The sequence below is a fragment of the Equus asinus genome, chromosome 1 (genome assembly GCF_041296235.1).
Source record: "Equus asinus isolate D_3611 breed Donkey chromosome 1, EquAss-T2T_v2, whole genome shotgun sequence".
Classification (NCBI taxonomy): domain Eukaryota; kingdom Metazoa; phylum Chordata; class Mammalia; order Perissodactyla; family Equidae; genus Equus; species Equus asinus.
In genome coordinates, this window is record NC_091790.1 from 100771845 (window position 1) to 100799690 (window position 27846).

The following is a 27846-nucleotide window of genomic DNA, read 5'->3' on the forward strand; positions in this document are numbered from 1 at the left end:
AGGATAATCTGCTCCTCAAATGCATCAGCCCAGGAGTATGCAAGGAGAGAACGAGTACAGTGGGATACTGAGTATGGTGGGTACTGTAGGGTATTCTGCTTCTCAAGGGCATCAGCTCAGAAGCAGGCACGGAGACGATGAGTACAGTGGGGACAGAGTAGGGTGAGCACTGAGGGATAATCTGCTCCTCAAGGGCATCAGCCCGAGAGCACGCAGGGAAAGGATGAGTATGGTGGGGTACTGAGTATGGTGGGGTACTATGTACTGTGGGTGCTGCGGAGTAATACATTCCTCAAAGGCTCACCCTCAGAGTGCAGGAAGGAGGACGGGTATGGTAGGGTACTGGGCATGGGGGGGTACTGCAAGGTATTCCGCTCCTCAAGGGCATCAGTCCAGGAGCACGCCGGGAGAAGGATGGGTATGGTGAGGTACTGAGGACAGGAGCCGACCCGCATAGTGCTCTGGGCTGGGAGGACGGCCCAAAGTCCGCAACCGCTTCAAGGGCGCGCCATCCTTCCGTCGTCTGCACGGACAGAGGACACGGCCAGGCGGTTCGCACGTGACGCTTCCTCGACCTTGGGGGTCACCCTGGCGGCGGCGCCCGTTCCCTCACATCCGCCGCGCGGCCCTCCCCCGGCCCGCCACAGCCAATGGCGCGCCGCTCCGCGCCCTTCGCGACCTCCGCGCGCGCCCGCACCCGCCAATCTCCGCCCGCCCGGCGACGCCCGCAGCACCATTAGCTGCCACACCTGTCCGTCAGGCTCCGTCCCACCCACCTCCCTCTTCAGTCCCGCTCCATCCAGCTTCACTCCCTGTCACCGCGGCGCCAGCGACAACAGGGGCGCAGCGGCCTCACTCCCTGCCGCGATCCCTGCCTCCTACCCGATGAGTACGGAGCCTCCCATACCGGGCCAGGCCCGGCGGCAGCGCGCCCTTACCTGTCTCTGGTTCAGCTCCACCCGAATAAGGCGCCGACACCCCACTCCGGGGCACCAAACTCTCGGCTCCGCCCTGGCGTGTGGCGTCAGCACGCAGGCCCGCCCCAGGAGGAGAAGGCCCGCCCCTGCCGCATGGGCGGGGCCGTGGCGTCACAGAGACGCGCCGGCGTCGCTCGCGGTGGGTGTTAGTGACCGCCAAGCTGACGAAGAGGGTGCGGCCCCGGTTTGGGCTTCGTCGGGCCGAACGGACCTGCTTGCAGGGTGTGGAAAGCGGGTTCGTCCGTGCCTAGTAGTGTCTCCTGTAGTGGGCTGTCAGAAACCCTCTGAGGGAGGGCTGAGCCGACGTGATGATTGTTTCCCGACAGAAAGGAACCTTGGTCAGCGCTGCGCCGGCCCGTGGGCAGGCTGAGTGAGAACCAAGAGGCCCAGGCGCGGGCCTCAGCGTATCCGAGGGTTTGTGGAGCCGTGGTGGACACGAGGGTTTCCCAAAGGGGCAGCGGGATCGCTGTAGGACGCCGGTCCCTTCAGCTAATGCGTGGACGGTGTATCAAGCCATTTCATTGGATACAAGTGGCCCTAGGCTTTTTTTTTAACTTATTATTTTTTTAATTTTTCCTTCTTCTCCCCAAAGCGCCCCAGTACATAGTTGTATATTTTAGTTTTGGGTCCTTCTAGTTGTGGCATGTGGGATGCCACCTCAGCATGGCCTGACGAGCAGTCCCAGGTCCCGGCCCAGGATCAGAACTGGCGAAACCCTCAGCCGGGGAAGCAGAGCGGGAACTTAACCACTCTGCTGGGCAGGGCCCAGGCCTTAGGCTTTACGATGTTTTATTTACTGCAGAGAAAGAAAAGATGCTTTTACTAGCACATCTTGACCGTAAGTTGCAGCCCTATTTCTAAATGTGAAAACAAAAATTGTGTCTCAGATATCAGAAATCTCAAGAGTCCGTTGCACCCCTATGTTCATCGCAGCATTATTTACAATAGCCAAGATGTGGAACCAGCCTACATGCCCAGAAACTGATGATTGGATAAAGAAGATGTGGTATATATACACAATGGAATACTACTCAGCCATAAAAAAAGACAAAATTGGCCCATTCACAACAACGTGGATGGACCTCGAGGGTATTATGTTAAGCGAAATAAGCCAGTCAGAGAAAGACGAACTCTATATGACTCCACTCATAGGTGGAAGTTAGTATATTGATAAGGAGATCTGATCGGTGGTTACCAGGGAAAAGGGGGGGTGGGGGGAGGGCACAGAGGGGGAAGTGGTGTACCCACAACATGACTAACAAAAATGTACAACTGAAATCTCACAAGGTTGTAATCTACCATAACATTAATAAAAAAAAAAAAATCTTAAAAAAAAAATTGTCTCAGAATTGAGGAAATAAGGTAAATTGTAGTCACTCACATACTGAAAAAGTTAGTCCCTTGCAATTCTTCAGTCTTCATTACAGCAAGGAGAAAGCCTCATTTCGTGCTAATGTGTGTTTAACTCCACTGGTTTCCTTTCCTTTTTTGACAGAGGTCAGACCTTAGGCTCAAAACTTTTGGTGGGCAATAATATAAAGCTAAAGCTTAAACTGCCTTGTCTTCCTGATTTGTGACAGTTTATCTTTGATATTTATGGCAAGTGATACTGATTTTTCTACTTACAGTAATGATAGTTTTGTAATAAATGGTTCCACTTAAAGACTATATTAACTAGATATTAGTATGGGGAGGTGGCATCCAAATGACTAACATTAGGGAATTGCTGTTCCACACTGTCTTGAGTTGTTCTGTATATATTCCCAACAGCTTGAAGACAAGGACTGTGTCATGAGGCACAGCAGAGGATACTGGGGTGACCAGGGGCAGTGATCGGACCACAGAGATCTGACCATGATAGTGTCATAGAGAACACAAATATCTGAATGTGGGCCCGAATTCAGACCAAGGGCTATGCCACCCACTCACTGGTGTGATACAGACTTAGAGCAGTTTTTAAATTTCTAAAAGGGAAAGGCAAAGTAAGAGGTGTTTTTTGTTTTTCTTTTTTTAAGTAGAGAGTGTAAGTGCTTGTGAGAACACAGTTGGGCTGATGTGTGGGATAAGGATCTGGGAGACTGGGAGAAGGTTAAGGAACCAAGGAACAAAGTTCAGTATTTTTTTTTTTCTCTTTTTTTTATTGTGGTAAAATATATATACGAAAAAAATGTCATTTTAACTTTTTTTTTTTGCTGAGGAAGTTTCGCCTTGAGCTAACATCTGCTGCCAGTCTTCCTCTATTTTGTATGTGAGCTGCTGCCATGGCATGGCCATTGACAGACGAGTGGTGTAGGTCTGCGTCCAGGGAACCAAACCTGGGCTGCCAAAGTGGCGCAGGCTTAACTACTAGGCCATGGGGGCTGGCCCCATTTTAACTATTTTAAAGTGTGTAATTCACTGGTATTATATCCACAATGTTGTGCAACCAGCACCACTATATTTCTGAAACCTTTTCACCACTTCAAACAGAAATTCTGTAATCATGAAGTGATAACTTCCCATGCCCCTCCCTCTCCCTTCTCCTTTGGTAACCTCTATTATACTGCATGTCTCTATAAATTTTATGACTCTAGGTACCTCATGTAAGTGGAATCATACAGTATTTGTCCTTTTATGGATCACATATTTCACTTAACAGAATGTTTTCAAGGTTCATCCATGTTGTAGCATGTGTCAGAATTTCCTTTTTATGGCTGAATAATATTCCGTTGTATGGATATACCACACTTTATCTATCCATTCATCAGCTGATGGACATTTGAGTTATTTCCACCATTTGGCTATTGTGAATAATGCTACAATGACCATTGGCTTCCAAGTATCCGTTGAGTACTTGTTTCTAATTCTTTAAAAGTGGAATTGGTGGGTCAGATGGTAATGCTATCTCTAGCTTTTTGAGGAAGTGCTAAACTGTTTCTTAGTGGCCACATCATTTTACATTCCCACCAGCAATGCAGGAGGCTTCCAATTTCTCCAAATCCTTGTCAGTGCTTCCTATTTTCTCTTTAAATTTTATTATAGTCATCTTAGTATGTGTGAGGTGATCTCATTGTTGTCTTGATTTGCATTTCCCTAGTAACTAATGATGTCGAACATCTTTTCATGTGCTTACTGGCCATTTGTATATCTTCTTTGGAGAAAAGTCTATTCAAGTCCTTTGCCTGTTTTTGAATTGGGTTGTCTGTCTCAATGTCCAGGTGGAGGAATTCTTTATATATTCTGGGTATTGATCCCTTATCAAATATATGATTTGCAGATATTTTGTCCCATTCTGTAGGTTGTCTTTTCACTTTATAATTTCCTTTGATGAACCAGTGTTTAATTTTGATGAAGTTCATTTTATTTGTTGTTATTGCTCATATCATAGCTAAGAATCCATTACCAAATCTGAGGTCATGAAGATTTACCCTTATGTTTCTTCTAAGAATTTTATGGTTTTAGCTTTTATATTTAGGTTGTTTATCTATTTTCAGTTGTTTTTTATATATGATGTGGGGTAGGGGTCCAACTTCATCTTTTTGCATGTTGCAATTGTCCCAGCACCGTCTGTTGAAGACATGATTCCTTCCCTATTAATGGACTTGGCACCCTTTTTGAAAATCAATTGACCGTATATGTTGAGTTTATTTCTGGACTCTCAATTCTATTCCATTGGTCTGTATGCTATCTGTTTGCCAGTACTACACTGTTTGCATTACTGTAATATTGTAGTAAGTGTTTTTGTTTTGTTTTGTTTTGTTTTGTTTTATGTGTGAGGAAGATTGGCCCTAAGTTAACATCTGTTGCCAATCTTCTGTTTGCTTGAGGAAGATGGTCATTGAGCTAACATCTGTGCCAGTCTTCCTCTACTTTGTATATGGGTATTCACAGCATGGCTTGATGAGCAGTATGTAGGTCTGTGCCCAGGATCTGAACTCGTGAAACCTGGGCCACCAAAATGGAGTGTGCAAAGTTAACCACTATGCCACTGGGCCAGCTACTGCAGTAAGTTTTGAAATCCAGAAGTGTGTGTTCTCCAATTTTGTTGTTTTTTTTTTTAAAGATTTTATTTTTCCTTTTTCTCCGCAAAGCCCCCGGTACATAGTTGCATATTTTTAGTTGTGGGTCCTTCTAGTTGTGGCATGTGGGACGCCACCTCAGCATGGCTTGATGAGCAGTGCCATGTCCATGCCCAGGATTCGAACTGGTGAAACCCTGGGCCGCCAAAGCAGAGTGTGCAAAGTTAACCACTCTCCCACGGGGCCGGCCCCTCCAATTCTGTTCTTTTCAAGGTTGTTTTGGCTATTCAGGGTCCCTTGCAATTCCATATAGAGTCATGTATTGCTTAACGACAGGGACGTGTTCTGAGAAATACATTGTTAGGCAATTTTGTTGTGCAAACATCATAGGGTATATTTACACAAACCTAGATGGTATAACCTACTACACACCTAGGCTATGTATTACTAATCTTATGGGACCGCTGTCGTATATGCAGCCTGTCATTGACTGAAATGTCATTACGTGGCACATGACTGTAAATTTAAGGATTGGCTTTTCCACTTCTGCAAAAAAAGGCTGTTAGAATTTTGATAGGGATTGGGTTGACTCTGCAGGTTGCTTTGGGTAGTATTGACATCTTAACAATACTAAGTCTTCCAGTCCATGTCTTTCCATTTAGTAGTGTCTTCTTTAATTTCTTTGAGAACTGTTTTGTAGTTTTCAGTGCACAGGTCATTCACCTCCTTGGCTGAATTTGTTCCTAATGATTTCATTCTTTTTGATGCTATTGCAAATGGAATTCTTTTCTTAATTTTCTTTTCAGGTTGTTCACTTTGAGTGTGTAGAAATGCAACTGATTTTATATCCTGCAATTTTGCTGAATTTATTAGCTCTTGTAGCTTTCTTTTGAATTCTTTGGGACTTTGTCTACTTCCATCTTTTCCAGTTTGAATGCCATCTGTTTCTTTTCCTTGCCTAATTCTTTTGATTAGAACATCCAGTACAGTCTTGAATAGCACTGGTGAAAGCAGACTCCCTTATCTTCTTCCTGATCTTAGGGGAAAAGCTTTCAGTCTTTCACCATTAAGATGTTTGCTGTGGGATTTCCACACACGTCCTTTATCATGTTGAGGAAGTTTCCTTCCATTCCTAGTTTTCTGAGTGTTTTTGATGATGAAAGGGTGTTGGGTTTTGTTAAGTGCCTTTTCTGCATAAGTTAAGGTAATTGTAGGTTTTCTCCTCATTCTAATAATGTGATATATTACATTGACTGGTTTTCTTATGTTGAGCCACCCTTGCATTCATGGGATAAATCCCACTTGGTCATGATGTATAATCCTCTTAAGATGCTGTTGGATTTGGTTTGCTAGTACTTTGTTGAGGGTTTTTGAATCTATATTCATAAAATATATTTTCTTTTCTTGTGATGTCTTTGTCTGGCTTTAAAATCAGTGTAATCCTGGCCTCATAGAATGAACTAGGAAGTATTCCTCCTCTTCAATTAGTTGGAAGAATTTAAGTAGGATTGGTATTAATTCTTCTTTAAATATTTGGTAGAACTCACCAGGGAAGCCATCCATTCCTGGACTTTTCCTTATTGTGTCATTTTAGGTGATTTGTGTTTTTTTAGGAATTTGTCCAGTTCATCTGAGTTATCTTATTTGTTGGTGTGCAATTGTTCATAGTGTTCTTATCATCCTTTTTATTTCTGTAAGGTCAGTAGTAATGTCTCTACTTTCATTTTGGATTTTAGTGATTTATGTCTTCTCTTTTTTTCTTTGTCAGTCTAGCTAAATGTTTGTCAATTTTGTTGATCTGTTCAAAGAATTGACTTTTACTTTCATTGACTCTATTGTTTTCCCATTCTGTTTTATTTACCTTTGTTTTAATCTTTATTATTTCTTTCCTTCTGCTAGCTTTGGGTTTAGTTTGCTCTTTTTTTTCTTTCTTGTTTAGTTCCTCAAAGTGTAAAGTTAGGCTACTGATTTGATTTCTTTCTTCTTTTTTTAATGTAGACATTTACAACTGTAAATTTTCCTCTGAGCACTGCCTTTGGTGGATTTCCTGCTCAGTATGCTTTTTCATCAAAATAGACATTCTGCATTCATTCAACAAATATTTATACCACTTTGGTTCTAGGTGCTGGGGATACAGAGGTGAACACAACACAGACAGGAGCTATGTTGTCATGGAGCTACATTTTAGGGTAAGCCAACAAGATAGCAATTAATGTTTTGAAATCCGTAAGACAGGGTACTGTGATAGAGAATGGCACTAGCACTGCTTTAGTTTTTTTTTTTTTAGGAAGATTAGCCCTGAGCTAACATCTGCTGCCAATCCTCCTCTCTCTCTCTCTTTCTCTTTCTCTCTTTTTTTCCTGCTGAGGAAGACTGTCCCTGAGCTAACATCCATGCCCATCTTCCTCTACTTTATATGTGGGACACCTGCCACAGCATGGCTTGCCAAGTGGTGCCATGGCCGCACCCAGGATCTGAACTGGTGAGCCCCGGGCCACCGAAGCAGAACATGTGCACTTAATCGCTGCGCCACCAGGCTGGCCCCTGCTTTATTTTTTAAATTTTATTTTATTAAATAGGTAACATATTCACATGGTTCAGAAATCAAAAAGATATTAAAAGGTTTAGTTTGCAAAGTCCCCCTTGTACCCCTGTTACCATCCATCTCATTATCTGCTAGCCTACCAGAGTCCTTCCCTGCCAGAGGCAACTCTTAATTTGTTGTGTCATGGGGCTATCAGGTATCCTGAGGTGAGAGCAGAGGTGGAGGGAGTTCAGGGGCTTGGAGAGTGGCCATTTACCAACTAGGACAGAAGTATTTCTATTTTTTAATCTGAAACCATACTGGTGTATATTGGCTGAATATCCACGTTACCTATAAGTAACCACTTATACTAGAGTCTTATATCTTCTAGTGTTTTTCGTGCAAATACAAACACCAAAGATAGCTTACTAGGTACTCTTCTTCTCACCATGCTTTTTAAACTTAGCAGTTTATCCTGGAAATCCTTCTATATTAGTTCATAGAGAGCATCCTCATTTTTTCCAGTTGCATAATTGGACACAGTGGTTATGGTGTGGATAACTCACCTTTGTTCCCTGTGATATTGGCTGGGGCAGCTCCTCTGGGACTGGAGGATCCAAAATGGCTTCATTCCAATGGCTGGCAGCTCTATTGGGTGGGCTGGACCTCATTTCAGCTGGGTTCCAAGGCAGTGAAAATGGAATCCGTAAGGCCTCTTAAGGCCTAGGCTCCAGAGCCATACAGTTTCTCTTCTACTGCATTGAATTGGTCAGAGCAAATCACAGGGCCAGTCCAGATTCCAGTGGAAGGGAAATAGATTCCATGCCTCAATGGGAAGAGCATCATGTGGATGCAAGGATGGGAGGGATTGTTGACACTGTTCTACCACACCAAGGTCCAGTCAAGGTTCACATGTCTTATTTGGTGTTATGTATCTCTAGTCTTTTTTAAATTAGTACCTTTCCCCCACTTTATTTTTTGCTCCCTTTAGTTTTTGAAAGGTTGAAACCAATTGTTCCATAGTCTGGATTTTCCTTATTATTTCCTCACAATGTCCTCTAACTTCTGAATTTCTAGGAAACTGCAAGATGGGACAAAAGACCTGATTCAGGTTAAACATTACTTAAAAAATATTTTGTACCCATTAATGATCCTTCTGTTATACATTGATCATCTTTTGCCTGGACAGGATGATAATTTTAAAATTTAAGTCAGATCAAGTCATTCCTCACTCAGAATCCCCTAAGGGGTTCATTTGCCAAAGTCCTTAAAATGGTCTAAAAGGGCTACCTAACCCTCCTAATCCACCTACGATCTCATTTCCGCCTCCTTTCCTCAACTCTTTCCTGCCACACTGGCCTCCTTGCCCTTATTTAACTCAGCAGACACATGCCAGCCTCAGGGCTTTCACTCTTTCCTCCAGTACTTGTAGGACCTACCCCTTAAGGGCCCCTTTCACATGGCACCTCAGTGAGCCTTCCTTGGCCACTCTTGTATCCCACCCCACCTCTAACCAGACACTCCCTATGTTAGTTTCCATAACAATTTACCACAAACACGGTGGATTAAAACAACAGAAATTTATTCTGTCACAATTCCAGAGGGCAGAAGTCCAAAATTAAGGTGTCAGCTGGGCTGTGCTCCCTCCAGAGACTCTAGGAGAGATTTCATTGCTTGTCTCTTCCAGTTTCTGGTGGCTCCAGGCATTCATTGGCTTGTGGCTGCATCACTCCAATGTCTGCCTTTGTGATCACATAGCCTCCCCCTTTTGTCTGGGTAGCTCTCTAAAGTGTACAGTTCAGTGGCATTAAGTATATTTACAATATTGTGAAACATCTCCAGGACTTTCTCATCATCTGAAACTGAAACTCCACACCCATTAAACAATAACTTTCCATTCCTCCCTCCCTGCAGTCCATGGCTACCACCATTCCACTTTCTATTTCTATGATTTTGACTACTCTAAATACCTCATATAAATGGAATCATACAGTATTTGTCCTTTGTGACATGCTTATCTCACTCAGCATAATGTCCTCAAGGTTCATCCACGTTGTAGATATTACAGAATTTCCTTCCTTAAGCTGAATAATATTCCATGGTATGTGTGTATCACATTTTGTTTATCCCTTGTGTCTTCATCCATTGATGGACATTTGGGTTGCTTCCACCTCTTGGCTATTGTGAATAGTGTTGCTATGAACATGGATGTGCAAATATCTTTTGAAAATCCTTTCATTTGTTTTAGAGATCTACCCAGAAGTGGAGTTGCCAGATCATATGACAATTCTATTTTAATTTTTTGAGGAACCTCCATACTATTTTCCATAGTGGTTGCAACAATTTACATTACCACAGGTAATTCACAAGGGTTCCAATTTCCCCACATCCTCACCAACACTTGTTTTCTGTTTTTTTTGATAGTAGCCATTCTAATGAGTGTGAGGTGTCTCTTGTTTCTTATAAAGACACTTGTTGTTGGATTTAGGGCTCACCTCAATAATCCCGGATTATCTCATCAGGATCCTTAATTACATTTGCAAAGACCCTTTCTTCAAGTAAGGTCACATTCACAGGTTCTGGGGACTTGAACATGGACATTTTGGGCCTGGCCACTGTTCAACCCACTATACCTTCCCGTCCTCTTCCCTGCCACATTTTCCTCCTTAACACTTATTCCTTCTGACATGCTACATATTTACTTATTGACAAACAATAATCAAGATAAATCCATGAGGACAAGCATTTTTGTGTTTTGTTCACTGGTGTGTTCCCAGAGTTTCGAGCAGTGTCTGGCACAAATGGCTGCTCAGCAGATATTGGTTGAGTGAATGAATGAAGGGGTAGCCAGCCTAGATAAATGTTGGCAGAAACTGCCCCTACCACTTTTAAGGGGAAAGTTTTGGCCCAGAGATTAGATGACCTAAGACAAGTTTTCTACTGTGAGGATGCCATCTCCTTAAGATTACTCATCAATTAGGACAAATTTCAGGTCCTCTTTAAGAAAAAATACAAAATTAGAAATACAAATACCATTTCTCACTAAAGTGAATTAGGATTCCTTGGATAAACGGCTGATTTTGTGTCTAGGGCAGGAAATGTACAAAATGTAAAGCAAGAAAGCCCCTAAAGACTACTAGAATTGTGCCAAAGGGCACAGAAGAAACTGAATGTTTTATGAGACAATTTGAACATTAAAAAAAGGGTAATGATGGGGCCGGCCCCATGGCTGAGTGGTTAAGTTCGCACGCTCTGCTTCAGTGTCTAGGGGTTTCACCGGTTCAGATCCTGGGCTCGGATATGGCACCACTCATTCGGCCATGCTGTGGCGGCATCCCACATGCCACAACTAGAAGGACCCACAACTAAAAATACACAACTATGTACCGGGGAGCTTTGGAGAGAAAAAGGGAAAATAAAGTCTTTAAAAAAAAGGGTAATGATTATAATGGATTGAAACATTTTGTTTTACTGTAAATCCTCTCTGGCTCTACATTTAACTGTTTACAGGATATACCAGGGACAGGAACATGTAAAATGACACATGAAGATACAATCAGCCAAATCCAGAATGTGAAAAATTCTTTTGGTCACCCCATCCAGTTCCTTCAGTAAGTGGCATCATCATCATCAACCACAAAAAGGGAAGCGGAATTGTTGTATTTTAGAAGAGATCTAGGAGATACATCAATGAATGCAGCAAGTAGACCTTGCTTGGACCCTCATTAAACACTAAAAGTTTTTGAGACAATGGGGGAAAATTGCATATATACTAAGTATTAGATGACATTAAAGAGTTATGTTTAATTTTGTTGGGTGTGCTAATGGTATTTTTTAAAGTCCTTATCTGTTTGAGACACACACTATGGGGCCAGCCCCATGACCAAGTGGTTAAGTTCATGCGCTCCACTTCAGCAGCCCAGGGTTTCACCGATTTGGATCCTGGGAGGACCTAGCATCACTCATCAAGCCATGCTGAGGTTGCGTCCCACATAGCAGAGCCAGAAGGACCTACATAAAGAGTATACAACTATGTGCTAGGGGGCTTTGGGGAGAAAAAAAAAAAAGATTGGCAACAGATGTTAGCTCAGGTGCCAATCTTTGAAAGAAAAGAGACACACACTGAAGTATTTATAGGTGAAATGATATGTCTGGGATTTTAATATACTTCAGGAAAAACAATGCAGAAAGATAAATGAAACAAGAAAGGCAAAAAATTGATCATTGTTGAAATTGGATGACGGGTATATGAAAGTTCATTGTAACTATTCTTTTAGGTGTGACTGGAAATTCTCTTAATAAAAAATTAAAAACAAAGTTTCAACCTCCCTTTGCTCTATGCCATGTCCAATATGTAGCCGCCCCTGACGCAGGAAGGGTTAATAATCACTGGAAATGGCTTGCCAACAAACTGTGACCCAGAAGTGAGAAGGCCGGTCAGCCAATGACAGGTAAGACCTCCAGGGGGAGGCAACCTAAGACAGGCACAGTCGCCTGGGGGCACAGATGGAGACCCTGCCTGCTCAGAGATAAAAATATACGAGCACAGCAGTAACATGATAATATCAAAACAGAGGCCGAGAGAGGGCTCCTTGAGAAATCACTAAGAATTCTTGGCATTCGCTAATTACTTCATCCAGGACACCTGTGTATGTTTAACAGCTGTAAGCTGTGTATATATTGGAACGCTGGTTATAATAAACTCAGAGTGGCCATCAGCCCTCTCCGCATCTATCCTGATGTGTACATTGCATTGGGACACTGACACAATAATTAACTTTCTGGTTTGTTTTTCATTGTCCTCTGTAACACAAAATGGGTGCTGTAACTAGAGGATGTCAACATGCCCCACGACCCAGCTCATTCTGAGTTTTCCTCCTGCTTCTCTTTTCCTCAGTTTTCTTAGCCGAGATTTTCAGTCTCATGTTGCAGTTTGTTCAAAGGAAGAAGGGAGGAGAATGATGCAGAGAAGCTTGCCAAGGGAAGGGTGGGCAACAGCAGACAAGTCAAGCCACTTAAACCTGAAGACTGTCCCCACCAGATGTGGGCGGAGATCAAACTCTCCACTGACTGCTGAATATGGCAAAGACTGTGCCTTGTCCATTCCATTGGACAAAAGTTGAGCCAAACGCTAATATTTAGAAATCGGAGATTTCATATCAAAACCCAAATTTCCACCTTCGTTTTATTTGTTCATCCAGCTTCTTAAAACGAGTTCTCCAAGAAGAGGCTTTCTGTTCTCACCACAGAACTGCTGCTGCTCAGGGAGGCTTGCTTTGTAAAACTTCATTCTTTAATGCTCAAGGATTTTTGTCTGGTTCAATCCAGTTCTTACAGGATAAACAGCAGCATATACGACAGTAAGCACGGTAAGCATGACGTTACACGGTTTCTCTATGTTTAGCAAGGAAGGCAGAGCAAGCACTGGGACCCCACCCACACTTCTCACTGGCCTATCGGAGCCACCAAGCCCAGTTTCGTTCTGCTCAACATCTCTATCCACTGGGACCCAAATCACTGCAGGCCAGCGGAGACCCGGGCCCCCAACTGTGGATGAGCTCCAGTTGTCGTGACTGCGTGTCCCAAACCTTCACTGCGGGGACAGTGAGCGGACTGACGAGTTGACACAAACTGCTAGGGGTTTGGGGTACAAAGGCGAAGACGCTGCCAAGCCCTGGCTTTAAGAGCAAATACTGAAAATGGGACATTGGGGCCGTGTCCCCCACCTCTTCCCCCCGCTGAGCGCACCCAGGTGACTTTAACCGGTCAATACTTCAGTGTGTATCCCTAACAGGGAGGGCCAGAAAATCACACCGCAATACCGTGATTACATGCAACAAAACCGACGACACCTCACTATCAAGACGCCCCGTCCGTGTTGGTCGGTCTGCATCTCCGTCCACGTAAGGCGCCCCCTCCCCCGGTTACGGCCCCCAAAGCCAGCACATGGCCCTCCTGCACCCCCAAAAGGGCGCTCACCCCGGCGCCCGCCTGGCCGGGTCTTGGTGAGGGCCCGTCGGTGCCCCGACTCCATCTCTCCCGGCCGTGCGAGAACCCTGACCCTGGCCGCTCCGCGGATCCGTGTTTCCAGATTTGGGGCGCGGGGCACCGTCAGCCCGCCCCTCAGCGCCGCGGGACCCTCACCCACCGCGCGGGCCAGACTGGAAGCCGGGCGCGAGGGGAATGAGGCGAAGCTACGCAGGGCGAGGGTATCTGTCTGTGCGTGCGTACTCCCCGAGCGCCCGCGCTGCGCCCCCTGAGAGCTGGGCGCAGGCAAGCGCATGCGACCTAGGTGAAAGGCGCCCGTTGGCAAGCGTCGGGCCCGACTTCGCATCCGGGAAGCTGGAGGAGGACTCCACCAATCGGGGCGTGTGGCGCATGCGCACTCTCCGCTCGGCTGTACTGCGTGGCCAAGAAGACCGACGCAGGGCGGACGTCACCGCGCACGCGCGCTCTGCGCCAGGCCGTACTGCGTCACCTGGGAGCGAGGCGCCTGCGCGCGCATGCGCGCCGGGCGAAGGGCGTGAGATGGCGGGTGTCGGGGCCCGAGGACGGTTGGTGATGGGTTGGCCGGTGCTGCTGCTGCTCGCGTTGTGCGCGGCGGGCGCCCGGGGCCTCTATTTCCATATCGGCGAGACCGAGAAGCGCTGCTTCATCGAGGAAATCCCCGACGAGACCATGGTCATCGGTCAGGCGGGGCGAGGGTGGACGGGGCCCTGCGTGTCCCCCCGGCGCGGCTGCGGCTCCCCGCTCCTGGCGGCGCCCGGAGGACGCCGGGTCGAGCAGCGCCCCCTGCCCGGCGCTCCGGGAGTGTGGGAGCCGGGCAGAGCTGGCGGGTTGTGACAGCTCTGTCTGCTCCGCAGGGAACTACCGCACCCAGATGTGGGATAAGCAGAAGGAGGTCTTCCTGCCCTCGACCCCCGGCCTGGGCATGCACGTGGAGGTGAAGGACCCTGAAGGCAAGGTAGGGCTACCGCTGGTCGCCCTGCGCTGTGGCATGGGCGCCTTGCAGACTGTATCAGGCATCCTTCACAGAGCCGTTTGGGACGTACAGAGCTCAGGGGACATGCGCTGCGGTTGGAGAGGTCAGAGTACAGGTGGGGGCTTTCACTGACTGCTCTGTTGCAGGTGGTGCTCTCCCGACAGTACGGCTCAGAGGGACGCTTCACCTTCACTTCCCACACTCCTGGTGAACATCAGATTTGCCTGCACTCCAACTCTACCAGGATGGCTCTCTTCGCTGGTGGCAGGCTGGTAAGAGAATTTTCTCTTTGGCCACAACTGGGACTCTCTCACTTGCTTCCAAAGTTTTGATTTACCACCATCATCATTTGTGACACTTTGTGGCACAGTCACAAGTGAGACAGATGTTGCCCTTTGGCCCCGCACCCAGGGACAAGAGTGGGTTTCATAGCCTGGAACAGACACTCAGAGGCCCCACCACTTTGACACTGTAACTTCAGAGTGTTTCTGACTTTGTTGCTATGGGGTTCCAACCCCGTTTCCTTTTAGCGTGTGCACCTAGACATCCAGGTTGGGGAGCATGCCAACAACTACCCTGAGATCGCTGCCAAGGATAAACTGACAGAGCTGCAGCTCCGAGCCCGCCAGTTGCTTGATCAGGTGGAACAGATCCAGAAAGAACAGGATTACCAAAGGGTAAGGGCATATCACTGTCGTTGGACATGGCAGTTGATCTTTTACCCACGACACCTACTCGAAGTTTCTGCTTGGGGCCTTCTCTGCATGGGAGATCAGTTGTTAGGGGAATAGAATGGAGAGATCAGTGTAGATAGTGGGGTTTGTTTTTTTTATCACTGAGGAAGATTCACCCTGAGCTAACATCTGTTGTCAGTCTTCCTGTTTTTTTGTGTGAGCTGCTGCCACAGCATGGCTGCTGATGAGTGTTGTAGGTCTATGCTCCAGAACTGAACCTAGGCTGCTGAAGTGGAGCATGCCAAATTTAACCACTAGGCCATGGGGGCTGGCCCTAGATAGCCATTTTTAAGCTTTGCAAATTAAAGTGAGGAGAGGAGAGGTCACAATGTAGCATAGCCATTGCCTGCTTGTTGACCTTGGAATCTTGCTTGAAATGGTAGGAGCATGATTTCTGGTCTAGCAGATACGCCTGAGGATGGGCAGTATTGACATACTTTCTTGGGGCACTCCCAATGGAATCAGGCAGCATTCCAGAAGGCATTTGGTCTCGCAGTTGAGTAGTCCCAAGGGAGGGAGGGGCCTTGCAATAGCCGGGACCATCTCTTCAGCACTTCTAATCCTGGGTTGTTATGCCACACAGTATCGTGAAGAACGCTTCCGTCTGACCAGTGAGAGCACCAACCAGAGAGTCCTGTGGTGGTCCATTGCTCAGACTGTCATCCTCATCCTCACTGGCATCTGGCAGATGCGTCACCTCAAGAGCTTCTTTGAAGCCAAGAAGCTGGTGTAGTGTCCTCTCCGAATGACCCTTCCCTCTCCAAGTATTTGGTACTTTCCCCACCCAATAATACCTTATCCACCTGGATTTTGAGGGAAAAAAATGAAAAAAGAATATAAGCCACACTGGTTCCATGGCGGCAAAGCATTCAGATCAGCCACTTGTTAACACTGGTTCTCAAGGACACAAGACATTGGTCCAAACTTTCAAAGATCTGTTTTGAGATGTGGGCGGAGTTGGAACTGACCCAGGACTCAGTCTTCTTTCACCTCCAGGGATTCCCCTCTATCCTGTCACAAAACGAGCAAATGAAAAATCTCTCCGACTCCTTTAACTTCCCCCTCTGTCTGCTTACACAGTAGGCGACTGAAATGCCCCACCCAGGAGGCCCCGCCTCATTGCTCTCCGCATCAGTCCTGGGTTCACTCAGTGGCTTTGTGAATGTAAATAAGGGGCAGGTCTTGGCCCCAGAGAATTGAAATGTTTTTTCTATGTATTAGAACTATTTTTTGATAAATTATATATTTTCCTTCCTAGTTGAAGTGTTCCTGCCTGTGTGTGACTAGATGAAAACATCAGGGCGGTCCCCTCTGCATTCTGTTTAGACACACATTTTTGATAACTACCATGGCAACTCTCAGGATGTCAGCGGTGTGTGGGCCAGATAGCAGACGTCACTGCTGCTCTCAGGGCCTTATCAGAGGGCCAAGCAGAGAATTCTGAGACACCTGTGACTTCCGTGACACAGGACCTCAGAGTCCAAGCAAGGTAGTGGCAGAGCTGGCACGGGCAGGGCACTCTTACTCTCCCTCTCCCCTTTACCTTTATTTAAGCTGTTGTAAATGTTTTCCTCATGGGAACCAGATTTGGTTCTTTATACAGGTTTTTCCAGTGAAATAAAAGGTGTTGTAGTAACTATGTATGAAATGAAATAAGAGGTTGTGGGCAGAGGGGAGGCACAAAGGGAAATGGAGGAAAGGCTCGTGGCCGGGACTCCCTCTGTGGTTGACCTGGAGTGGGTTCCCACGTGTGGCTCCCGAGGCAGGGTTTGGCCTGACAGGAGTCTCCAGGGGTGTGGGAACGGACAGGGTGGTTGCTCACCCATTCATGGAGGTCAGCCAAGCAGACCTGTCAGCAAGGAGTCATGTGAGGAGATTAAGTACCTGTTTCTCAGCCCCCCAGAATCAGAAATTTAAACAGATCTAAGTACACTTCCCTCATGCTTGTCTGCTGTATAAAACTTAATACCATTAATTATCCATACTTGACATTTTCTTTTATGGTTTTATTTATTACGTGTTTATTTAAAATACATTATTTATTCTTTATCTGACCTAAAGAACTAAATTCTTCTTTTTCTTTTTATGTCCTATGCTGTCCCATATATGTACCTATTTTTACTTATAAAAATATATGCAATTTAGTTCTATAGGCTTTGTCATTTAATATTTCTGTAAGTAGTTTTTAAATTCTACATATTCCTCATTTCTAATTCTGGATGGCCATGTAACAGTCCAATGAAGTGAAATGCCATAATTTATTCAAAATCTTTAGCTACTTAAAATAGCTTTCAGTTTTCTTCATGTTAGAATTAACACAGGGAAAGTCAGATGCCCTTGGAACTAGTTAACTGTGGGGACCTCTGGCCTGAGGCTCTTGGAGTATGGGACATGTCACAAAGAGAACACGTTTCTGCTCTGGCTGTTAGAGAAGTCCAGCAAGCAAAGCACACACTGGAGCCTGGGCTGTATGAGGACAGAAAACTACAGATAAGAGCTGGGGTAACTTCAACAGGTCTGTCCAGCATTAGAAGAAATCGAGTGCATTTTGATTATGCCAATAGGTCAGTATGTCCTGGATTTCTCCTCTTGTGAATTTTTGATAGGAAAGGGGGTGGAGTAAGGACAAATGTGGCAGTGCATTACACTTTTACACTTATGAGGCAGGTGGAATATCGATGGCCAGAGGATGGGCCAACAAGTGGCGGCTCTGGAGAGAAGGATTTCCATACTGGTGTGTGGTTTTCAGAGATAAATTATGGCCTAAGAAAATTTTTTTAGAAAATAGCTTGGCTACATCCAAGGAATTCTGATGATTTTCCCCCCAATACTACCTTGATTCCATTGTGAAATTTTTGCTTTCTTAGACTATATAACATCCTTACCATACAGCCGTCTACCCCCTTAACACACAAAAAAAGGTGAGCAGGGAGCAGTTCTACTCCTTCTGTCCTGGTGTGGTCCCCAGCTGTCTTTGGTCCCGGCCTCACTTTACCTGAGGTGCATGAACTGCTCTCTGTTCTCACCATAACAACCACCAGAGTCTAACCTATAGTACTCTTGCTGGGCCCATGTCAGAGCAGATGCATAGGGTCATCTGGGAAACGGGTCCACTCCGATTAAGTAGACTTATGTTTGGGGTGATGTAATAGGCAGAATAATGGCCCCCCGAAGATGTCCGTGTCCTAATCCCTGGAACCTGTGAATGTGTTACCTAACATGGCAAAGGGGAATTAAGATTGCTGTCCGCTGATTTTAAAGTCAGATTAGCATCCTGGGTTATCTTGGTGGGCCCAATGTCATCACAAGTTTCTTTAGAAGTGGAAGAGGGAGGCAAAGGAAGGTCACAGTGATGCCATGTGAGGACTCAATCCACTATTGCTGGCTTTGAAGATGGAGGAAGGGGGCCACAAGCCAAGCTGGGGAAGGCAAGCAACAAATTATCCTAGAGTTTCCAGAAGGGAACGCAGACCTGCCAACATCTCGATTTTAGCCCGGTGGGACCTGTATCTGACTTCTGACCTAGAGAACCATAATTTTGGTTTTTTTCAGAGTAAGATTCACCCTGAGCTAACATCTGTGCCAATCTTCCTCTGTTTTGTATTTGGGTTGCCACCACAGCATGGCTGTGGTTTAGGTCTGTGACTGGGAACCAAACCTGGGCCGCTGAAGCAGAGCATGGTGAACCGTGGGGCAAGCCCAAATTTGTGTTGTTTTAAGCCACCAAGTTTGTGGTACTTCGTTACAGCAGCTATGAGAAACTAATACAGGTGGGGACCAAGCATCCTTTTTAACCAAGCTGTGCAGGTAGCTGATGGGCAGCCAAATTTGGGAACCCCAGACAACCTACCTTCCTCTTTCTCTCATGCTACTCATTCTTCTGATCCTCCTCTTTGTACAATCCAATTGCTGTGGCCTGTCCTTTGTACTGTATGTGGCCCTGAACCTTACCCCAGCCACTCGGTGGCCTTTACACATGCTGGTACACCCAGTGTCACTTGCTTTCTGTTTTCAAAGCCCCATTCATTCTCCTATGTCCCCATGACTGCTACAGGCATTACAGCCCTGGAACACATCTGCCAGTGCACTTCTGAGCATAGTAGGTAGTAGAGAATTTAGTGCTCAGACACACACCGCAGAGAGATGCCCTAGATGCATCAGGGTAGGAGAAGCCGCGGGACTCCACAATGGGTGGGAAATAACGCCGTAAGCTACCACTGCCGGTATGCCTGCTCTTAGGGAGAATACATACGAGCTCTCTGATCATTCATGTATTTGTTAATGTACGTATAACTACTGGCATAATCCTGTGGGCCACACTGTTGAGACAAGCACTAACTAAAGTAAAGCCATTAGCACACAACTAGGTGGACCAACTTGCGGGTTGTCTGACTCGTGGAGGTGGGCAGAGGCAGGCACGGAGGGGACTTGTGGGTAGGGCCCCTACCACAGGTGACCGTGACCCAGCAAGGCGTTAGGAAGCACGTCAGGGCACAGGAGAGGACCCGTGGGGCTCCTAGACGACCTCCAACTCCCGGCCATCCGCCACCTCTCCCGTGAAACCCCCGGGTCCCGCTCGGCGTTGCAGCCTCAGAACCCCGCCCGCCGGAGCACCGGAAGCCTGCGCCCAGGACTTCCGGGAGGTGAGGGTTCCTCCGAAGCTGATTGGTAGTTGCTTTGACCCGCCCACTCGTGGCGTGGTCTCCCTGCCGCGCGTGCGCGCTGTCATTCCAAACCGGCAGCATGGCGGAGCCAGAAGCCTTGGGCTTCGAACACATGGGCCTCGATCCCCGGCTCCTGCAGGTACCACGCGGGCTGAGGAGTCGGGCCGACGTGGCGGGCGGCCGCGGCAAGGCACCCCGCCACCTTAACCCCTCTCGTCTCTCTTAGGCCGTCACCGACCTGGGCTGGTCACGCCCCACGCTGATCCAGGAGAAGGCTATCCCGTTGGCCCTGGAGGGGAAGGACCTCCTGGCTCGGGCCCGTACAGGCTCGGGGAAGACGGCTGCCTATGCCATCCCCATGCTGCAGCTGCTGCTCCACAGGAAGGCGGTAGGTGGCAGGAGGGGCCCCAAAAGCCGGCAAGGGAGATGCAGGCGTCTGATTGCCCGCTTTGCCCTCCTGGAACTCCGTGTCGTCCTCCTTTTCCCTCCCTAGTCTTTCCCAAAAACCAGGCTTTCTTTTGGCCTCTTATCCATGAAGGCTGGCCTGAGAGAACCTGGTGCTGTTGTGGCAGACACTTTGGGCTGGAACTCAGGTTACCTGGCTTGTAGTGCAATTTCTGCTACCACCGTTGTTTGTGTATTCTGGAGTAAATCACCTTCTTTTTCCTACTCTAAAAAGTGGGCACATCTCCTCCGTCTACTTATGGAATTACTGTGAAACTCCAGTGCCCTAACTGGCGCATTTTAAGTAACTTCGTAACCATCGAGTAAGTTATTTTTTGTGAGAGTCAATGCCTGGGGAAAGAGTCATCCTTTCTACCTTCTAAGGTGGGTAAAAGTAGGTGGGGAGTTGATCAGAACACAACTAAATTGTTGTGTTGCAGTCACAACAGTTGGTATAGATTGCATGGAAGAGGTAGAGAAAAGCATCGGGTGGCCACGATGACACAAGCTGGCAGGCTGAAGCCTTTAATTCGTGCTTTTGCAGACAGGTCCTGCAGTAGAGCAGGCTGTGAGAGGCCTTGTTCTTGTGCCCACCAAGGAACTGGCCCGGCAGGCCCAGTCCATGATTCAGCAACTGGCTGCCTACTGTGCTCGAGACATCCGGGTGGCCAATGTCTCGGCTGCTGAAGACTCAGCCTCTCAGAGGTGGGTGACAACAACAGGACTGCGGGAGAATAAAGCTGCACAAAGATGTGGGGTTGGGTTGTGTGCAGCAAGAAAGAGGGCTGGTCCAGGGTGAGGTCCCAACTGCTACCTTCTCCCCAATCCTGAGGTGTTGCCCACTTGCAGAGCTGTGCTGATGGAGAAGCCTGATGTGGTGGTGGGGACCCCATCTCGCATATTAAACCACTTGCAGCAAGACAGCTTAAAACTGCGAGACTCCCTGGAGCTGCTGGTGGTGGATGAGGCTGATCTTCTTTTCTCCTTTGGCTTTGAGGAAGAACTCAAGAGTCTTCTCTGGTAAGGAAGAGGTGTGTGGCTGGAGGGTATGAGTGGAGACTAGAGCCTGGAATGAGGTGGCCAGAAGTTCAGCTGCCACAATTAGAGGCCCTTAGAGCTGGAGTCTCATGGGGCTCTGTTTCATTTTAGTCACTTGCCCCGGATTTACCAGGCTTTTCTGATGTCGGCTACTTTTAACGAGGATGTACAAGCACTCAAGGAGTTGGTACTACATAACCCGGTAAGGACCCCATGGAAGTGTCTGGAGCTGCTGACATGTGCTACTCAAAGGAGCCCTCTGGTGTTTTGGGTGGAACAAGTGTTAATGGTTTAGCTTTCCTGGTTCTCAGGCACTAGAATCTGGTAGTTGTCAACCTTCCCATCCCCCAATCTAAAGTCACTACCTTGTTCCAGATGTCCCCTGGGGGCTTCAAACTGGGGGCTTCAAACAGGCCTAAAAGCCTGAGCAGGGACCCCCAAGGGGCAGAAGGCTGCTATGAACAGCAGGGCCAAAATTCTAAGGCCGGAGTTCTCACCTTATGTGAAGTTTACTCTTCAGAAAGGTTGCCGCTGTAGGGCTTTCATCCTCGGTATCGTGTTCCTCTTTGTTTTTGCCCCAAGTGCTTTTTGTGTAGTTTTATGTCCTCTGTACCCCACAGCAGTTAGGGTGCTTTGAGTCCTTACATCACACAGTTGAGGGGCCCCCAGTGCGCTGCACTAACATGTTTGTGCTGTGGCTGTTGAGCCAGCGGCTGGCAGCAGCACTTCTGTCTTCTCTTCTTTCCTGACCACGGGCCTGTCATCCCCTAGGTTACCCTCAAATTACAGGAGTCTCAGCTGCCAGGGCCAGAGCAGCTACAGCAGTTTCAGGTGGTCTGTGAGACTGAGGAAGATAAATTTCTGTTGCTGTATGCCCTGCTCAAGCTGTCATTGATTCGGGGCAAGTCTCTGCTGTTTGTCAACACTCTAGAGCGGAGTTACCGGCTGCGCCTGTTCCTGGAGCAGTTCAGCATCCCCACCTGCGTGCTCAATGGAGAGCTCCCACTGCGCTCCAGGTGTGCCACGTCCGATGTCTTGGTTGATCCGTTGAAGTTGGGGATTGGAAAGGGGAGACTCAGTGATGTTCCTGTTCCTTAGGCGCTTGGTAAAGGCCAGGCTCTGGGCTGGCCTGTCAGTTACTGACTTTATTTCTTAGCAATTTCGAGCTACATACTGTTATTCCATCTTCAGCTAAGGCACTTGCAGCACAAAGATTAAGTAGGGGAAGAGTTTAAGAAGAGGGAAGAGTCAGAAAGGAGATGGTTACAGTGGTGCTAGGGGTGGGAGAGGGGCCTCCAGCTTGCTCTTGGGGCTGACCCTCCCTCTGCTCTTGGACCACAGATGCCACATCATCTCACAGTTCAACCAAGGCTTCTACGACTGTGTCATAGCAACTGATGCCGAAGTCCTGGGGGCCCCAGTCAAGGGCAAGCGTCAGGGCAAAGGGCCCAAGGGAGACAGGTGATCCTCGTTTCTCTCCTTTTCCCCGCCCTTCCCAGGGAGACCTGTTTTTCAGCCTTTCAGAAGACTTTGAAACCAGAGTGCAGAGTGGAGCAGGAGCCAGACATTCCAGGCCTGGCTGCTAGCGTAGCCCACGGAGCCCTTGCTCAGCTGCCTGGGTCTGGAGAAGGGGAGTGAAGCGCAGGCCTGTGTGTACTCCTTGGGCAGCATCGAGGGCAAGGTCGCCTGAGTTGTTGCCACACCGTCCTGTGAGGGGAGATGGCCCAGCTTGTACTGGGTGTGCGGCTGTTACTTGCGGGGAATATATTTCTGACGGGGAGAGGGGAGTCCCCAGTTTGTCTTCTTATGGGTTGGCTGGCTAGAGGTGGTTCTTGGATTGCCCTCTGGGCCAGTGAGTTCCGCTGTTGCCGAAGACCTGAGGTCAGGGCAAGAGTTTGGCCGCCCTGCTACCCTCGTTCCTGGAACAGTTGTCTTAATAGAGTCTTATGTGTATTAGGGTCCTGGGGTTTCCTACAGGGCTTTGCTTAGAGGTATTGCTGATTGAATTTGCTTGAGAAGACCTGCCCGGAGAAGAGGAGGGGTCAGACTGATATTAGGACATTTCCCTGCAGGGCCTCTGATCCAGAAGCAGGTGTGGCCCGGGGCATAGACTTCCACCACGTGTGCGCTGTGCTCAACTTTGATCTACCCCCAACCCCTGAGGCTTACATCCATCGAGCTGGCAGGTGGGAGAGCTGGGGCGAGGTGGGCTGGGTACCTGGGCAGTGGGCACGTTGCAGGACTCGGGCTGGAGACACAGTCTGGGCCATATGTTTACAGGACAGCGCGTGCCAACAACCCAGGCATTGTATTGACCTTCGTGCTGCCCACAGAGCAGTCCCACCTGGGCAAGATCGAGGAGCTTCTCGGCGGAGGTAAGAACCCTGTTCCCCTTGGCCTGTGCCAGGGCCAGGCTTCTCCCGAGATGCCTTAGACCCAGTGATGGTGATGGCAGCAGGGACACTGGTGTGAGCAGCAGCCACTCTCATGCCTGGCACAGCTGTGTACCATGTCCCACATTCCATCCTTGTCCTGCCTTGGGTGGCGGGTACTGTCCCCCTTTGCAGATGAGTCAGCTGACGTCTAGAGCCATCAGGTAGTCCAAAGTCATGTTTACTGTCTCTACCTTAAAGGGCAGAAGGGCCGAGGGAGGGGGGGAAGATAGTTCTGGGAGATGGGGAAGTGGCTGGTGGTATCTCAGGAGACGACCCTGGGAGAGGGAGCTGCTTGGGGCTCTTCACTGACTCAAGTTGTGTCAAGCCCCAGCCCTGGATTGTGCAGACAGCGAGGTTGTGCTGCACTTGGGGCAGCCAGTTCCAGGCAGCAAGAAGCGGACGGTGGAGGAGGAGTGGGCAGGGCTACCCACCACCCAGGAGGTTATGGGTAGGGGTGCAGACAGGGCTCCTGTGGGGCCTCACTCAACGCCTGAGGCAGGGGGCCAGGGAAGGATACATTTCACTGAGATGGTGTCAAGCCTCTGGGCTCGTGGGGAAGGTGACTCGGGTACCGCTTGGTGGGGAAGCCAGAGGTGACACTGGGCCTTGCCTTTGTGTCAGGTTCCCTTATCTGGAATGGGTGATGCTGGTTTGTCATGAATGCTGGGTAGTCCTGTCTGCTGCTACGACAGCTTAGAAGGGTGCCTGACCATGAGGTGCCACTGGTCCTTACTGCCTTGGGCTGCCATGGTGTCCTTGTAGCCAGAGCAGCCTTGAGGGGGAGGGAGGTGGTTGGGTGACTAGGTCCTGAGGCTGAGGCATGTGTTGGGCACCAGGACTGGGGACGACAGGCTGCCCTGGCCACGGCATCATGGAGCACCTTTCGTGAGCTGTCATGAAACCCGGGAAGGCGTGGACTGGGTCCCTGACTGCCTCAGCCCAGGGAGTATGGGAGGCTCTGAGTGCGAGGCCCCCAGTAGACCCTGTGCTGAGCCATTTCAGGGGGCCCTCACTGCTGCCTTCTCCACAGAAAGCACAGCCCCTGTCCTGCTTCCCTACCAGTTCCGCATGGAGGAGATTGAGGGCTTCCGCTACCGCTGCAGGGTGAGTGGGACAGGGTGGGGAGCGGAGTAGTTGGGCCGGGGATCCGACCCTTGCTGCTGAGTGGCCGGGTATGGCGGAGGATTTGTGCAGCTGCACTGTGCTGACCTTTGGTCTCCCCAGGACGCCATGCGCTCAGTGACTAAACAGTCCATTCGAGAGGCGAGATTGAAGGAGATCAAGGAGGAGCTTCTGCACTCAGAGAAGCTCAAGGTGAGAGGGGTCAGGGGGGAGGAAGGAAGGGGCAGAGGTGTGGAACTTTCGGAGATTGCCCTTGGAGACTGGCCGAGCTCTGAGTGGTGAGGGGCAGCAAATGGCAGAGAGCTGTGCTTTCGTCAGGTTGATGGGAGGAAATAGGCCAGGAGCAGGTGAGGCAGCCCACGGCTCTCCTGGAGGTCAGTCATGGTAGACAGTTGCCATGTTCATCAGAACAATGACTTCTGGAGTTTCTGCTCTTGACAGAGTTGTGAATGTGCGCGATCACACATGTGCCTGTGTTTGTCACAGCATTGTTAGGATTTCAAAGGGGAACCGCTTGAGTGTCACATAGGGACGCACTCAACAAACAGGTGCAGCATTACCCAGACAGGAAAGGTCAAGGTGGCAGTCTGTGTGACACTGCGGAGCAATGTCTAGCGTGTCACCCAGGGAGAGGGGTGCGGTGTGCTATGTTTTCACAGAAGAGGGCTGTGAATGTGGACGCAGAGCGCCTGAGGGGAAACGAGAAGCCAGACGTCCAAAATTCTGAAACACAGATTAGCTGTTCAAAACCCCCCTGTGAACTGGCACCAGGAAGACTAACCCCACAGTGCTTGCTTCTCTCCCCCGTCAGACATACTTTGAAGACAACCCCAGGGACCTCCAGCTGCTGCGGCATGACCTGCCCTTGCACCCCGCCGTCGTGAAGCCTCACCTGGGCCACGTCCCCGACTACCTGGGTGAGCAGAGCCTGGGGGGAGCCCTGGGGCAGGAATGGCATCCTTCCTGGTCTGTGTGCTGGGCTGACACAGGACCGTGGAGACTGGCCAGCAAACACGTCACAGACACAAGTGTGCAGACAATCACTCGCTTGAACGCACCTGCACAATTCCCCCAGTAGCTGTTTCTCTCTTTGTTGGGGAGTCGAGGAACCTGAGGCAGTCCAGAGGCCCTGTGCCTGATGCAGTGGCAGACCCGGCGCTTAAGGCCAGCGGTCTTGCTCCACAGCCTGGCGCATTGAAAGAATGAGCCCATAACTGGCCACTTAGCTACCTGTGTATGGAAGGGAGTGACCGGGTGTGATAGAGGGTTGTGGGCTCAAGGCAGTGGTGCTTGTGTTGGAGAAGACTCGGAACTCGTAACCTGGCGAAGCTGGGCTGGGTGGCTGGAGTCTCTAGAGTAGTCGGCACGGGAAGAGAGAGGACCTGCCTGAGCCTTGTGTCAGCGGGATGCCCAGCTTGCAGTCGGGAGGTCAGGGATGGACCCTGTGAGTAGTTTCTGTGGCGCAGACAAGGCCAAAGCCCGACCAGCTGGTTCCTTCATGCAGCCGTTACACCTGGGCTGCATCTTGTATGTGATATCTTTGGTTATGAGCATGTGTGACTTTTATGCTGAAAATGCTTACAATGTATTAAGGGAGAAGAATGGTGAGGGCAGGTTCCCCAAGGACAGTGAGCTAGAGGGGACACCGGCTGGGGTCCTGGTCCAAGGAACGAGGAGGGAGAGAGAGAGGAGGGGTGGGACGAGACTCCATCTTCTTTCACAGAGGAGCAAGGTCATTTGCCAAGAGCGTGTGTCTGGGAGGCTGAGGGGCCAGGGTGGGGCAGCCAGGTACTTGGGGGCTTGTTGGGACCCAGGTGGCCTGGTCAGATTGGACTTGATACTGTGCCAAGGGCTGAGAGGGGGTGGGATCAGGGCACAACGGGACGAGGTGGCAGCTGCTGAGGCCACATGTCTCTTCCAGTTCCTTCTGCTCTTCGTGGCCTTGTCCACCCTCGCAAGAAACGAAAGAAGCCGTCCTCCTCTAAGAAGGCCAAGGTATGTTCTCTGGGGCCTTGGCGACAGCTGCAGGGCTCATCTTTTACCTCGTTTCATTGTCACCAAGGTGCACATGCCCTGCCCTTGAGAGGGAGGAGTGAGGCCCCAAGAACTGGCTCCAGACTCCTGCCTGCCAGGTCAAAGTCATGGGGGCCTGGACTCTCCTTCAGCAGCCCACAAACAACTTTAAGTGCAAAGGAAGATCTGCTGTTCTGTCCCCACTTCCCTCCCTGTCCTCAGGCTGCAGGAAGAGGAAGGTGGGGGGGCTGCCCTCTGTGGTGACCACAGCAGTTTCTGTTCTTGGCTTGTGGCCTACAGGGCTGTGCCAAGTGGCAACTCCACCCACTTCTCTTTGTCTGTCTTAGTCTGGGCAGCTAACCTTCAGCTAACCTACAACTTTGCCCCTGTAGAAGGCGAAAACCCAGAACCCACTGCGCAGCTTCAAGCACAGAAGAGAGAAACGCAGACCCACAGCGATGCCCTCCTGAGGTCTTCCAGGCAGCCTCTGCCGTCTTCCCGGGCCTCACAGGGCTGAGCACAGAGCATGCCCTTCCCAGCCTGGACATAGTTGGATTCCTGCCCTGGATGGACTAGACTCCAGGGCAGTCAGAACTGAGGCCATGCAGCTCTGTGGCACTGCCAGCCTGGCATTTTGCTCTTAACAACAGAATAAAGATTCTAGCTGCCATGGTTTGTGCCTCCTGAGTGTAGGAAGGGACCATCCTGGAAACCTTGGGAATCAGAAACCGCTTCCAGCAGGTGGGGCCTGGCTTTCTGCTGCTGTGAGTGGAGCCTCCTTGGCCAGCAGAGGTCAGCCATGCAGCGCTGCAGCCTAGGGGCCTTTGGGTCCTGGGAGACAGCTGCCCTTGTCCAGGTCTCTGGCCTGGCCCACCGTCGCTCCTGTGGCCTTCCTTTCTGGGATCAGGCTAACCA

General features: G+C 49.1%; 3 protein-coding genes across 6 annotated transcripts in view; 2 read left to right on the forward strand and 1 right to left on the reverse strand.

Moving 5' to 3' along the window:
* OGDH (oxoglutarate dehydrogenase) overlaps positions 1 to 1077 on the reverse strand; it is an 82429-nt gene extending 81352 nt beyond the window's left edge. For 3 of the 4 annotated variants that reach the window (XM_014828272.3, XM_014828273.3, XM_014828271.3), the window contains exon 1: positions 939 to 1071. The gene's annotated coding sequence lies outside the window, so the exon portion shown is untranslated. Of the gene's footprint in view, positions 1 to 938 lie in introns of all 4 variants that reach the window. The other variant, XM_014828270.3, reaches the window with a different exon arrangement.
* A 12858-nt stretch (positions 1078 to 13935) lies between these two features.
* Positions 13936 to 16851, forward strand: TMED4 (transmembrane p24 trafficking protein 4). Its single transcript, XM_014828371.3, has 5 exons — positions 13936 to 14187; positions 14363 to 14463; positions 14628 to 14753; positions 15012 to 15158; positions 15799 to 16851. Exons 1-5 carry the CDS (start codon positions 14028 to 14030, stop codon positions 15946 to 15948), a joined length of 684 nt encoding a protein of 227 aa, XP_014683857.3. The 5' UTR covers positions 13936 to 14027; the 3' UTR covers positions 15949 to 16851.
* A 3030-nt stretch (positions 16852 to 19881) lies between these two features.
* DDX56 (DEAD-box helicase 56) lies at positions 19882 to 27601 on the forward strand. The gene is made up of 14 exons (XM_014828384.3): positions 19882 to 20018; positions 20106 to 20267; positions 20868 to 21028; positions 21173 to 21343; positions 21473 to 21563; positions 22133 to 22377; positions 22703 to 22822; positions 23434 to 23547; positions 23642 to 23736; positions 24827 to 24900; positions 25021 to 25110; positions 25730 to 25835; positions 26840 to 26913; positions 27324 to 27601. Exons 1-14 carry the CDS (start codon positions 19959 to 19961, stop codon positions 27399 to 27401), a joined length of 1641 nt encoding a protein of 546 aa, XP_014683870.1. The 5' UTR covers positions 19882 to 19958; the 3' UTR covers positions 27402 to 27601.
* Positions 27602 to 27846: the final 245 nt, after the last annotated feature.